The sequence below is a fragment of the Cladophialophora yegresii genome (genome assembly GCF_000585515.1).
Source record: "Cladophialophora yegresii CBS 114405 chromosome Unknown aczIN-supercont1.3, whole genome shotgun sequence".
Taxonomy (NCBI): Eukaryota; Fungi; Ascomycota; class Eurotiomycetes; order Chaetothyriales; family Herpotrichiellaceae; genus Cladophialophora; species Cladophialophora yegresii.
This window is the reverse complement of record NW_006913047.1, coordinates 2119938-2133830: the sequence shown is the minus strand read 5'-3', so window position 1 is coordinate 2133830 and position 13893 is coordinate 2119938. Positions and strand designations below refer to the sequence as shown.

The window sequence follows — 13893 nt, the reverse complement described above, 5'->3', positions numbered from 1 at the left end:
CGTGATAGGTCGCCCTAAGTGTTGCTCTCGTGAAAGGAATGTTTACCGAAGCATGCAGCCTCATCTCATTTCCCAAACTCCACCGCTTCTAACCGCTGCTGGTGACTGCCCAACGCCAGCGCCAATGCCAACCGCAACGCCCCGCATCCTGCCTGCATCTGCACCTCCGTCCGGGTCGATATCGCATGACCATGAGCATGACCCTCTCACTGATAACACCATCCTCGCGACTGATTTGCATCTCTCCCATACGCTCTGCTCACCAGCCTGCAATCCTCTAGCCAACGCGATCGCGCTTCGTGAGGCCTAGTGGCTCAGCTCCCCTCCATTCCTGCGTTATCTGCCTGGTCGGACCCCCACGCCCAAAGTCGGCCGAACGCGTGGAGGAGGGCAGCAGTCTCCCGAGTCTTCGCGGTCAAGGTGCCGCATGACTTGTGGTAGTACATTGCTCATCACACCGCATATCACTGCGTCTGGGGTAGCCTAACCACCACCCACTCACTGCGAGTGTATATTCCTCGGCCAACGCACACCATGAGCGCAGTCCATCCTCGAACCACCTCGAACCCCCCAGCTCCCTGGGATGACCATGACCCATACGCGGTGACCCGGCCACACTCGAACAGTGCCGCTCAACACATGATGCACGGGCCAGGTAGACAGCGCAGTGACTATGATACCAACGGCGAGAACGCTGTACCAGTGCCGGGTTATGGCAATGGTGTGGAGAGAAAGAGTAGCATCTCACACGGCCAGCCACAGTTTGACGTCGCGAGGAGCCCACCCACGACTTCAAATAAGAGTGAGTTGATTAGCTTCATGACACGCAGGCGGATGCTGACATTGTGGTAGACACCAGACATGTTCCTTGCAAGTTCTTCCGCCAGGGCGCTTGTCAGGCAGGAAGTGCATGTCCATTCTCCCACTCGATGGATCCAATGACGCAGCAAGCACCCTGCAAGTACTTCATGAAGGTACGATATTGACTGCCACCCGGTGGTCTTCGGCGCTAATGGGGTCCAGGGAAACTGCAAGTTCGGGGCCAAGTGCGCGCTTGCTCACTACCTCCCCGACGGACGACGAGTCAATCGAGCGGATTTAGACGCAGGCTTTGCCATGGCAGGTCGAAATTACAACTATTCCAATCGATCTGACCAGCCTCCGTTTCCGAGTCAAGATCCTAGTCTAGCAGATCCCATGCTTACCCAACCTCCTTATGGGCCGGACTACTTTCAAAGTCAAGCGTTCCCTCTCATGGAAGGCGACGAGCCCGAAGCCTTCCCCGAGCGCTACAACCAATATCAGCCGGACTCCGCCCTGCATTCAGGCCTCAACTCACCTCCCACCTCACAATTTGGGTCCCCTCCGAATGATTATCAATTTCCCAAGTCACCCGTCGAGCACCTCCGAACTGCTCTCAACGCGCCTCTTCCACAGTCCTTTGATGCCAATGGCATATCCCATATTGCAAAGTACGGACCGCTTGGACAATCTGTACCCGATAAATTCGGTCTAGGATCGCCAGCTTCTTCCTCCCTCTCGCGACAGCTAGGAAGCCCGCCTCAGTCCATTGTGAACGTCCGAAATGCCAATCTAGGTTCTGGCTTGAGGAATGTTTCACCTCTTGGCCTCTCCCCACAGAACGCTGAGGAGTCAATTGGTCAGCGGATCATGCATTCTCAAAGAGCGATAAACAAGACTCGGGGCCTGTCGGCTAGTGTACCACGATCAAACCTGCCGTACGAGTGGGAGGAAGGGTTGAACGTCGAGACGGATTTGCTACCCAATAGCCTGCACGATGAGGTACTCACACCACAGGAGAAAATGAGACGCCTGTCACGGCCGGATCAAGAATCTACTCCGAGGGACCATGCCCATGCGCATGCTTTGGCCATTCCGAACGGAACTTCCCCAAATGTCGGCTCTCCTCCAGCCGGAAGTCCATCCAGGTTTAGTGCGCTGTGGGCGGAACAACGGGAAAAGAAGGCTGCCGACAACAATGGAGTACCTAGCTTCGGCCATATCGGATCACCACTTCGAGGGTCATGGATGCCGAGCGAGTCAGTCACACCAAGTGTGCAGATATCTGGTATATCTCAGGCGATGGCTCGGATGCAACTGAATAGAGTAGACTCTGGTGAGTCCAACGGTCTGAGGGTTCAGTCCAGTGGGCTGAGGCACTCATCAGCGCCGGTTGGGCGCTTCGACCGTGGCATTTCGAGTCCTGGCCTGAGCTCGAAGAAGATCGACGAAGAGGTCGAAGGTGTCTTCTTCCCCATGGACGGCGACGATAGGACGTCAAATTGGCCGGGACAATCGCCTCGGCTTAATCCGCTTCGCGACCGGACCAACGGCGAGCTGGCGGGCAGTAAGAAAGAAATGAGAGTTGAAGAGGAGAACGGGATGAGATCAATATGGGGATTTCGACCATGAGTCCATGGCAGATCGAGAAAAGAAGACAAGACCTCTCCACACATCCACAGCTAATAATGAAGGCATGAACGGCGTCCAAAATGTACAGTCACCACAGTACCGCTCAGGCTAGCCCGCACGGCTACGAAGATATGACACAAAATTTTGCATATACCTGCTCAAGCGTTGAGGACATTGCAATTCAGGAAACATGATGCAGGGAAACAATTGAATCAGGTGCTTTCGCCTCCGGATGACGCATGAATGCTAGATATGGGCCTGCTCCATCAGTCAGGGCTTGCATTATGTAGTGAGCTAGAGATAAATGATGAAGATTCATTCTCCCGTCGGCCCAGCACCAGTCCGTGGATGGTTTCAGTCACGCAGCTGCTCTGCTGATACATCGTTACCTTCGGCTTCGTAGAGGAGCCACAAGGCTGAGAAACACATGTACAGCGTATGCAAGGCCAGGCAAGAATCCTCCGATTGGGACCCTCGCCGTTTCCCTGCATGTCCGCCCAGATCCTATCCGATCTAGATCCAGATCCTCTCTTCTTGCATCGTCATTACGAGCATGCTGTCTTTACCAAAGCGGGAGTGGCTGCGCCAGATGTGCTCTGATCTTTCGACGGACAGAGCTCTTGCCGCGACCCTCCACCTCAGATACTTGGGGCAGGGTTGTCTGAAATGGGCAAGTTCGGTACTGTGTGTCTCTGTCCAAGCAAGGCCCGGGACACTCGCGCGTGGGCAGGTATAGGGCAAATTCTACGTATGGGGTATCAATAACCAGCCTGCCGAAAAGATCAATCCGGCCTCTCTGTAGCGGGACAATCGACACTGCCTCGCAGTTTGGCGAAAACTGCGATCGCGATCAGTTCAGCCTTGGAAATGCGAGGGTCAGAGTCTCACCGGCAGGCTCACGAGGATGACGCGCCGGTCACTGTCTTTTCTTCATCGCCGAGAGCCTACCTCGTATGCACCGATCGAAGAGCTGCACATAGAAGTAGGGGTAACGCCGCAGTACTCTAGTCCGGAAACCTGAGAAATACCTGCGGAGGCGGCGCCAGTTCCAGAAGCGGACTCTGCCGCACGACCGCGACATGGCGACGATTTTCGCGCGTCTCCGACTCTGTCTGACCTTTGATGTGCTCTGTCTACGCTCGCCCACACAGCCGCCTTCTTGACCTCGTCTACCTCATTACCAAGGCATGCTGAGCAGGAGCCTGAAGGCAAGGCTATGCTCAAGATGCCTTGGACCCTCGTTGCGCACGGCAGCTAGGCCTGCTGCGCTGTCCCTATCTCTCACCATCCGCTTCCAATCTTCATGTACGTTCTACACAACGTGCACGTACCTGCTTCAAAGCGTTCTACACCACATACCCGTACCCTGCATCCAACGTCCCCGGTATTGCTCGGAGTGTCGCGCTGATCTCGTTTGCTGTATCCAGCATCCACAGGTACTGGAGATGGGGCTGACCTCTCGCCTATCCTCCTGCAACGGGCCCGCGCCATCGCCGCTGAACACCAGCACCTGTCGACGGCCAACGCAGAGAACTACGACGTCGCAGTCGCGAAGAAGATTGGCGAGCTTGGCCCTGTCGTGGCCGCATTGAAGGAATGGGAGGATGCACAGAGTGTCAGTTCCATGCCCCTGCTTATGCGACAACTACGGCCACAACTGTGGTCGTAACTATAACCTCGACTGACGCACTCTCTGTGAACGCGCAAAGTCCCTCGCCGAGCTGGAAACCATGCTCACCGACCCATCCTCGGACGCGGAACTCCGCACGCTCGCGTCGCAGGACATCGAAGCCACGACCTCGCAACTCCCCTCTCTCTCCTCCCGGCTCAAGAACAGCCTGATCCCGGCGCACCCGTTCGCCTCGCTCCCCTGCATGATCGAGATCCACCCCGGCGCCGGCGGCAGCGAGGCCTCCCTGTTCGCCCACTCGCTGCTGAACATGTACACGGACCTGTGCGCGCGGAAGCGCTGGCCGACGACGCTGGCAAGCTACACGCCGGACGACAGCACGCACGACACGGGGTTGACCGATGCGCTGCTCGAAGTGCACCAACCCGGCGCGTACGACGTGCTGCGCACCGAGGCCGGCGTGCACCGCGTGCAGCGCGTGCCCGCGACCGAGAAAAAGGGCCGCACCCACACCTCGGCCGTGTCCGTCATGGTGCTGCCCAGCTTGCCAGAAGGCACAAACACCGACGCCGAGCTCGACTACGAGAACCCCGAGTCAGATTACTACGTCAACCCGGCGGACGTGAAATCGCAGGCCATGCGCGCCAGCGGCGCGGGCGGCCAGCACGTCAACAAGACCGAGAGCGCCATCCGGCTGACGCACCTGCCGACCAACACGGTCGTCGCGGTGCAGGAGGAACGGTCGCAGCACAAGAACCGCGAAAAGGCGTGGCGGCTGCTGCGCGCCAAGATCGCCCAGATGCGCCGCGAGGCCCGCGAGGAGGAAATCGTCCGGATCCGCAGGAGTGCCATGGGCGGCGTGGCGCGGACGGGCCGCGAGGACAAGATCCGCACGTACAATTTCAGTCAGCGACGGGTGACGGATCATCGGAGCGGCATGGACAGCAGTGACTTGGAGGGCATCTTGGGCGGCGGGCAAGGTCTCGAGGATCTGATGGATAGCGTGAGAGGATGGATGTCCGAGGAAGAAGTCAAGGCCTTGATCGCCGAAGAACAACTAAGGCAGCAGAGAGAGCAGTCAAAGTGATTTCTTCAATCGGCATGCCTTTTTTTCCTCGTCGGCTGTCAGTCCCATCCGCATTGGCATTGGCATGATTTGTTTTTCATGCTTGTGCTGTGTTCTAGCTACCTAGCTCCATGCTCACTGCTCTCAGAGCCCTGTGGTCATTCGACATCAAGAGTCGTTCGTGGGTATCATGTTCTCGCGTACAATTGCCCTGGCCTCGGCTCTCTTGGAGCGCGCTTTTGCTCACGTTCAGCTCGTAATCGTCTCACCACCTGGAGTGGAAATCATTGCTTTATCCCTCGTCGTGGCAGCGCTGCCATTCCTGTGTGACAGGTGGCTTTCTTGACGTGAGCTTCCTGGAGCAACTCGACTTCCATCGTCTCATTCAATGTTCACTTCAAGCTCAATATCTTCTCCGATCTCCGGTCATGCAACCCATTCACTTCGCCACGGCGGCACTCAAAACCTGAGTTCTGAAGAACGCACCCTTCGTCTTTTCAATCACCTGCTGATACACGCTCTGGGGAGGATGGTTCATCACCACCGTGCCGGCTTGGTAGTCGATCTTGGCGTCCACTCTTGTGTCCCGGATGAGGTTGACGATCCATTTCTCGCCTTCACTGGGTGAAAGTCCCAAACGGGTTGACAGGTCGCTAGGGACCATTGTTAGCATTTATAGACCCGGCACGGCCTTGGGGCAGTGTATGACTTACTTGATGTCAATTCTCTGGTGGATCTTGCAGTAACTCTCGGAGATCAAGTGTCTGGCACTTTCCAGGAAGGCATCCGCTGAGCTGGACAGGAAAAAGTCACTTCTCAGAATACCCTCTGCTTCTGACAACTTTTTCTGCGCGCCTTCAAAGTCAAAGTCAATGTAGAGTGCCTTTACGAATTCCGTGACGGGATCTTGATATTCGTAGACTTCCTGCTTGACGACGCGGATAAGATCCTTCAATTGTTTCTGGTAGTTGTACGAGTTGCCAGTGCGAGAGCGGTTGGTGATGACTGCCGCGGCGAGGTAGCGCAGAATCCACGGACAGGCGGTCTGGATGGAGGAGATGTAGGGCGGGGAGAAGAACAGCTCGGTCAACTTTTCTCGGGCGGGCTCGTAGTTGAAGAAAGGGAAGAGAGCGTAATGGACGAGCGATTCTCGGGCTGTGAGTTGTGCTCGAGGATTGTTGAACAGACGGGTTTCAATGTGCTCTTTGACTTTTTCGACCTCTTCCAAGGCGCTTTCCCATTCTTCGCCCAGGATCTCGCAAACGAGCTTTCCCCAGGTGGCTTTCACAACTTTGTCGTTATCGATGGAGAGGACGCGGAAACGGTACAGTAAGTCGGCGGCTTCGGGATAGAGACCACATTCATATCTGAAGCGGCCAAAGTCGTAGAGATTGTCAACCATCTGCTGAGTTACGCCGTGCTGTTCTTCGAGGAATTTCAAGTTGGCGACCTTGTCGCTGCGCAGTTGAGATGTCACTGACTCATCGTTCAGCAGGTTTGTAAGGTGTGCGCTCTCTTCGTTGAATTTTTCCAGTTGACTTAAGACTTCTTCTCTCTTCTTCGCGTACTCTGGGGGAATGGTCTCGGTGTTGTGAATTTCCTTGTAGAGATTGCCCACGTAGTCGATCATGTTGGTGTTCTTGAGGAGGTTGAAAATGGCGAGCTTGAGGTCATCGTAGCGCTCTTGAGAGATGTCTTCGGCGAGGAGCTGGTGTTCTAGTAAAGGGAAGATGAGGTGTCTGTCCATGCGCTGGATGAGCTGCGCCAGGAATGCGTATTCATCCATGCCAGCCATCTGTCCAATTGAGAGGGTGCCCAGGGTAGCTGCGACTGCAACGTAACGAGGTTGGCTTCGTTTAGATGAGAACTCGAGTAAGCGGGCAGATGCTCTCGACCACAACGGCACGGACCCTCTGACGGCGTAGACGGAAACCAAGGATAATACCAACCACTCGATGTGGTGGATGTCATTTTGTGATTCTTGCGTTGTGTTGGAAATGGCAAAGCCCGAAGACTGCGCTAACGCAAAGAGGTCTAGCGCAGCCTTATACAAAGCGCCAAGGACTTCAGCCTTGCAGATTCACGGCCGCTCCAGCTCCCATCCGGTCTTTGTCTCCAATGCGACACGAGGAGCACGCTCCTGCACGACCACCTCCGTCTCAGTCAACAAGGACGACATCCCCAACTTCATCACTGCACAGCAAGCGCGATGGCAATGAAGGCACCCTCGACGACATTGCTGCGCGCCCTACTACGCCCTCGACAGCCTCTTTGCCAGCTCAGATGGAAGTCGGAGTGGATGCCACGGGAGAAATATGCAAAGATCACGGCTCTGGACAAATTACACAGGAGGCAGAAGGCTGCTGTACGGAAAGAAAGTGCGTCCTGTCCATCATATTGGCTGTGACATGGCTTACCTAAGTGACGATTACAGGACAAGCCAGCGAGGATAGAGCCGCGAGGATGTACCCTGACACAGATCCTTCAACGCCCCCGCCTACAGTGCTAGCAGCAGACCTCAAAGCCTCCTCACTCAAAAGCCGAGTCCGTGGCTCTAGCATAACGCCAACCCTCTCTCCGCTCCCCTATAGCATTCTGCGCACGCCTTCAAAGAATCTGCCGATTTACCAGACCACAAAATCCGGCGGCTCGAAACATATCACCACGATCCGGAAGATACAGGGCGACTTGACAGAACTAGCAACAGCGGTGAGGCAAGCACTGGGCATGGATGAGTACATGACAGACATGAGAGGGCGGAAGAAGGCGAATGTCGTAGTCAACCGGATAACCAAGCATGTGATTATCAGAGGCTGGAGAGGACCCGAGATCAAGCGGTGGGCCGAAGTCAGTGGATTCTGAGCAACTCCAGAGGTTTAAGACACTGCTGGCTGGGGCTGCGCGAAGTGTCCAGCTTGCTTGCAGAAAACGACGTTGGACTCTTCAACATTGAAGCATGCCGTTCGATCAGTCGCAATGCGCTCGAGTCACGCTGCGACATAGCATGTTGCTCCGTTCTGATGTGTAGGCGCTCCACACCACGGCGGCAGAAACGGCTCTGCAAGGGTGAATGTTTGGCCTGTACGGCAGCGATATCACGATTGAACACGAGCGGGTCAAGGGGCTCCGAGGTGCGGACTTCAGTTTTCGCAAAGTCGGGAGCAAATGGTAGATGCCGCCGTGTGTATGGTGCCTGTAAAACCTCAATTTGCTTTCAGGGGTCCATGTATTGGTTCACCAAGCGGAAGACTACTAATAGACACAGTTTGTGCTTTCCCTCTCTTCTCTTTCCTTTTTAGACATCCCTTACGTACCCAACCAGAGGTCTTCATATTGAGTACAACGTGGCCCGGAACCGGGGCAACACAAAGTAGGTCTGGTATAAGTCTTCTGCCTTTCAGCCGTAGATCATTGTCCTTTTGCTCCTGTGGAATGCTCAAACGCTCCAGCTCATGATATTGCTTCCAGTGGCCTGGACCTTGGCCACGCAGATAAACAGTCATTCGATTCAATCCTCAAGACCTGCATAAACGCATAGTTGTCGCAGTATACCAGGGTCAATATCCTTCTGAATCATGGCTCCCAGCAAACTCTCTTTACTTGGCATTATTCCCAAAGGTACTGCTGTAGAACCAAGCTCATCCGTCTTTCGAGCTTTCTGCACGAGCGTCTTCAGCACTGCCATTGCCCGATTCGCGATCGCACCATAGCCGTTAGCGTCGGGTTCTGGAGGTGGATGGCTTCGGTTATTGGGTTGCCTAGGAGCGGCTTGCGTACTGCGATCTGCACTGAGTAAGCCGACTAGCCGTAGGAGGTTGCCCGCGAAACCGTCTTCTGACTCCAGCCACGAGCGTGCAAGCGGATGATCCGAGCCAGGCGCAAGATTCGCCAATATCTCCGCTGCCAACATGCCTTGTAGGAGGTACGGCTTCCGTGCTTCAATAATCGTCCTCGTGTAGTTTGAATTGCCAGGGATTGGAGAAATAGCCAAGCCAAATGCTCTCGTCAAAAGCTCGTAGGGAGTGTTGGAAAGACCTTCGGCTGCGAAAATAGCCTTATAATAGGTCCGGTTTGGTTCGTCACGCGCCAGCAATTTTGCTAGGCTATCAACAGCAGAAGGCATGTACTTGTGAAGACCAGGCGTGTACCCAATAAAGGAGATCTTGTTTGATGAGCCTGACGTCGGCGGCGGAGTGGGTGCAAAGGCGAGCAGAAAATGGAGAACGCAGAGAGCCTCGTCCTTGCCAGGAAGTTGAAGGGATGTTGACAGGTTGCTGAAATAGATGACCACATCCTTCATAAAATCCAGGGTGTTCTGATTCTGGCGCAGAAACATTTCTGTCGTCCCAAGGTACCGGATAACCGCGCTCAATAACTTGACCACTACTGCCGAGCCAAGTATGCTAAAATTGGCTTCATAGAAGGAAAAATTGCGCAAAAGGGTGGTGATACATATCAAGCGGTCTGCTGCTCGTTCCAGGTCATATGCGAGTGTTCCGAATTCGACGGGGTCTTGTAGAGACTCGTGTTCGAACCGGCAGGCGCGGACAAGCTCTTCGTATGATGTGAGGAACATCTCATCGGAAACTTCTGTGGCGTGTTCACTCAGGAAATTGACCTGGTCCTGCGCGCAATCGATCAAGGTGTCCACAAGATCATCGCACTCGCCCAATTGAAGTTGTAGGCCAGACTCCATCGACAGGGTCACAAGAGTGTCCAGCGCAACGCGTGTTTCGGCATGCATGCCAGATTTGATCGCCATCGTTAACGCATGAATGTCAATCACACCCAGCTCGCGGATAGTGGGTACCACAGGCTTGGACTCAAAAATATGTTGTCCGATGATGAACATCTCCTCCACATTGATCGGCCCGTGAAAGCGGCTCGGAGGAAGGACATCAGGCTTAAAGGGATCCTCTATTGGGGCGGACAGAGGTTTGTTCAGGTCGGGCTCAGGTTCCGTCATCTTGCTCGTGCTTGTTTGAGGACGTTTTTGAGGGGTTTGTGCTTGTGCCTGTGCCTGTGCTTCTGCCTGGGCCTGGGCCTGTATGGTAGCTAACTGCTGAGGATCGAATTGTCGCGATAAGCTTGAACGATGCTGGGAAGTGGCAGAAAGGTCTTGCTGTCCTTGATTATGCGGAGGTTGACCGAACCCATTTGCTGTAGGGTGCTGCCCTGGTTGCGGGACAGGTCCAGTAGCGGACACACTCCTCTGGTGCCCAGGATCTTGTGGCTGCTCGCGCGCAGGGGACATTTGATGTGGTGTCTGGTTTTGTATGGCGGCTTGCGCTGCCATTTTCTGTTTCTGCTGGGACATTTGCCAAGCAGCCTCATAAGGAGCGAGATTGGTCACCCAGTACGCCTGCAGCTCTTGTGCTGCTTGCATCTGTTGGAGTGGCGGGAATCCGAATTGTTGAGCAAAAGCAGCCCATTGATTCAACTTTGTTATTCTTTGTGAGCCGCCGCTCTTAACCACGGCTGCGTACAGTCTCAAAAGTGGGAGTTGCCGACCACAGATCACGGGATTCAGGTCGACCTGTCTGCCTCTGGCTGCCATGAAAGATTGTAGACCGCGGATGAAATCTTCCGGGTTGTTCGGCCTGGAGGAATTGAACGCTCCTGGAAGTCCTTGCTGGGGTAACTGTGGATTGGGAACGTGCTGGCCAGGATTGGTTGGCATACCATTCATCCCTCGCGCCTGGGCTTGCGCCTGCATTTGACGAGCTTGAGCTTGCAGCTGCATCTGGTAATTGCGCTGCGCCGCTGCCACGTTGGGATGCTGACCAGCCATATTGACTTGTGGATTCATCCCCATCTGTGCCATCCCGTTACCGACGTTCTGCCCGAATTGTGGTTGGTTAAACCCCTGCGCAAATGCGCCATTAGGCATGAAATTCTGAGGATTGTCATGGGGTGTTGCGACGCGACCGGCGTGGTCGGACGGAGCTGGCGAGGCGTGAGGCGGACCATGTTGGGGTGAGAAGGGGCTTGGAGAAGCTGTCGCAACGCGTTGGTTGGCCTGAGCGGAGTTGAAATGATTCAACTGCTGTATCGTGGGAGAAGGTGTCGCATTAGATGAGGTCTGAAGATGGCCAAAAGGTGTAGGCGCATTGGATATCGCAGGTGCGCCATTGGGTTGAGGATTGTAGCCGGGAAAGGGAACTTGAGCAGGAGTTTGCGATCTCGAGGCAGGCAAGCCGCCCGGTGCCTGTCGTGGCGATGAGATCAGAGTGTCTTCTCTTGCTCTTTTAGACGGTATTATTGAATTGGTCTGATATACAGGATTGTGGAAGGCAGGGGAGGTCGTTCGACCGGCGCCATTAAGAAAGGCGGGATTCTGGAATTGCGCGGGATTTATCGTCTGAGGAGGCTGCAAGAAAGACATGCCTGCATCCATCGGGCCTCCAAAGCCAACATGATTGTTTGGATTCGGGGAGGCGTCGTTCAGCCAAGGGTTCATGGCTCGAATGAAGTTCGGTCATCCATTGGCTAGGGTAGCATTAATCATCAGCATTGACACGAAAGAGCCCGTATTCATCTCAAAACGCAAGTAATCAAGGGCATAGTCGACAAGACCTATCATAGGTCTGTGTACCATGATGGATGGCGGTGGCTATGGATGTGCATTGGAACCAAACTTGGTTGTGTTGAAGTTAGGTGAGGACGCGTCGCATGAGGACTGAGGTGGGTGCTAAGCGCGCAGGGTGCTGACACGAGCCAAGTGAAAGGTACATCAATGGGATAATGACTCGCATAGGACTTGACTTACCTAGCTGGCACTGTTTAACGGAACCGTCACAGCGTGTAGGTCTGCAAACCGATCACGGAATGTCGATGATTTTCCTGGAGGGCTGGGGTTGACAAAACAGGTTTAGCCACAATCGGCGTCAGATTGCCTGCGAGAGGGAGGTTAGCCATCGGTTAGCCAGGCCAGAGGAACAGGCAATGAGGATCATGGAGAGGTCCCACTCGGGTCTATTGGGCCGTGCAACACGATCTCATGTCGAGTATCTGATGGATAAGAGATGCGCTAGTGATGGATCTGTCGGCGGACGAAGGAGGAAACAATGATGATGTGGTGGGCGAACCATGTGCTGCCTGCTTCAACTCCGGCTGCTGTGAACCGGCGGCAGACGAGCAACAAGACAAGCCTACTATCTTAGAGGTTGCAAGGGGCTTCGGATAAGGGGCAAAAATGGTCCTAACGGAGCAAAGGAAAGGCAGGAGGCTTACCGATGTGATTAGACGGTGGTGTTGATTCTTGATACGTGGTGGCTCGTACAGGACAGTCACAATGGCAAGGCGAGAGCGGGGTGGAAAATGATCAGTGAAAGGGATGAGACAGGCACCGCCCAGAGTCCAGGCTGACGACTGGGAATCGATGAAACACAAAAAGAGCCGGGATAGCTGTGAACAAGCAGCAGGTGCCGTATAGCGCTGGAATCGGGGCAGGAGGAAAAAATGGGAGCCTAGAGAAAGCGGAAAGGGAGAGTGACAGTGCTGCGAGATTGAGGTGCAGAGGCTGTCTGACTGTTCAAGGTTGGGCTAAAGGCGGGCGACCCGGCGTCACTCAGGCTGCTCGGCTCTTTAGGGGCGAGGGGCTGCGCGCTAACCCTGTTTTGCATCTGCTGATTGGTGCTGCAAATGCAGGCTTGTCAAAGAATAGAAAGGCAAACCCGTTTTCCTTACCCGCTGCCGTCACTTGCTCACTTCCGTCGATTGTGGCAGTCTCGGAGACCGCCTGAAATGTGTCCCAAGAGAGCCGGGAGATAGCTAAACTCGCGGTGTGAATCTCAAGGCTCATCTGGGGCCTTTTGAAAGATGCGCACAGGCGTGGTCACCTGAGGGAGTCGAAGTGGCTGCTCGCACCTGCGTCCTTGGCAATACGTTTCACAAGAGCAAAGTCGATTTCGGGATCACACCAGTATCGTTCTCGATTTAGATCATCCTTAAGTTTCCTTGGGCGTGCGAACGTGGACTCGACGATTTTCCCCGGTGAGGGTGAGAGTGAGGCCTGGTAGAGTGTTGCTTCCCATTCCATCTCGAAGGCTGTCTGAGCGAGTTTGTTGTTGTTCTCTTGCTGACCCCCTCGGTCTGCGTGCTCAGCCGCATAGGTCTCGCCCAAAGATCCCTGAACGCAGAACCGAGGAGATATTGAGAACTGGGTAATTAGTCACTGATATCCTCCATATTTGCGGAGAGACAGTTTCAAGACCTTGAGAAGAACAACCGTCGAGGTAATTCTGGGCGACCTAGTAGAAGTTTGTTGTCCCTCGTAGCTGATGAAGCACAAGTGGCACCGAAGAATACACGCAGCCGTAGAATGAGTGTAGACTACTCAACCCAAACTAGGGAGCAGCCTCAAGAAGGAGGGAATACATGCAAGATCTAAGAACAGATGGAACTTTCAAGAAAGAAAAGAGGAGGGATATCAAAAGGTAGGAGGGATCCAGGGCTTACATACCTAGTTGGATAGTCCCTCATTCATTTTTGTGCTCGACCCAGCTCGACCGGCGGCGTAGGCAGGCCGCATCTGTCCTGATTGGCAGATCCTAGAGTCTAGTTTCCTCATCGCGGACAGGCTGAGTCCAGTTACTTCAAACCGTGTCACACGCCAAAGATAATTCCAAGCGAACTGGCGGGTTCTTCATACTGCCAGAACCAATGCAATTCAGCTCATCCACCCGTCCAGGATGGTTAGGCACATATGCTGCATGGCCAATGCGGCGTGGCACTATCTCTAGTTGCATGGCCCGCTTCTCTG

At 54.5% G+C, this 13893-nt stretch overlaps 5 protein-coding genes across 5 annotated transcripts; 3 read left to right on the top strand and 2 right to left on the bottom strand.

Annotated features, from left to right (window-relative positions):
- Window positions 1-534: 534 nt before the first annotated feature.
- On the top strand, window positions 535-2433 carry A1O7_04503 (uncharacterized protein; the record flags this gene model as incomplete). Its single annotated transcript, XM_007758514.1, has 3 exons — window positions 535-802; window positions 853-974; window positions 1024-2433. The coding sequence occupies 3 exons, from the start codon at window positions 535-537 to the stop codon at window positions 2431-2433; spliced, it is 1800 nt and encodes a 599-aa protein (XP_007756704.1).
- Window positions 2434-4163: 1730 nt separating this feature from the next.
- On the top strand, window positions 4164-5150 carry A1O7_04502 (peptide chain release factor 1; the record flags this gene model as incomplete). Its single annotated transcript, XM_007758513.1, has 1 exon — window positions 4164-5150. The coding sequence occupies one exon, from the start codon at window positions 4164-4166 to the stop codon at window positions 5148-5150; it is 987 nt and encodes a 328-aa protein (XP_007756703.1).
- Window positions 5151-5568: 418 nt separating this feature from the next.
- A1O7_04501 (eukaryotic translation initiation factor 3 subunit E) lies at window positions 5569-6924 on the bottom strand (the record flags this gene model as incomplete). Its single annotated transcript, XM_007758512.1, has 2 exons — window positions 5569-5782; window positions 5843-6924. 2 exons carry the CDS (start codon window positions 6922-6924, stop codon window positions 5569-5571), a joined length of 1296 nt encoding a protein of 431 aa, XP_007756702.1.
- A 420-nt stretch (window positions 6925-7344) lies between these two features.
- Window positions 7345-7991, top strand: A1O7_04500 (uncharacterized protein; the record flags this gene model as incomplete). Its single annotated transcript, XM_007758511.1, has 2 exons — window positions 7345-7507; window positions 7564-7991. 2 exons carry the CDS (start codon window positions 7345-7347, stop codon window positions 7989-7991), a joined length of 591 nt encoding a protein of 196 aa, XP_007756701.1.
- Window positions 7992-8637: 646 nt separating this feature from the next.
- Window positions 8638-11589, bottom strand: A1O7_04499 (uncharacterized protein; the record flags this gene model as incomplete). Its single annotated transcript, XM_007758510.1, has 1 exon — window positions 8638-11589. One exon carries the CDS (start codon window positions 11587-11589, stop codon window positions 8638-8640), a length of 2952 nt encoding a protein of 983 aa, XP_007756700.1.
- Between the last annotated feature and the right edge of the window lie 2304 nt (window positions 11590-13893).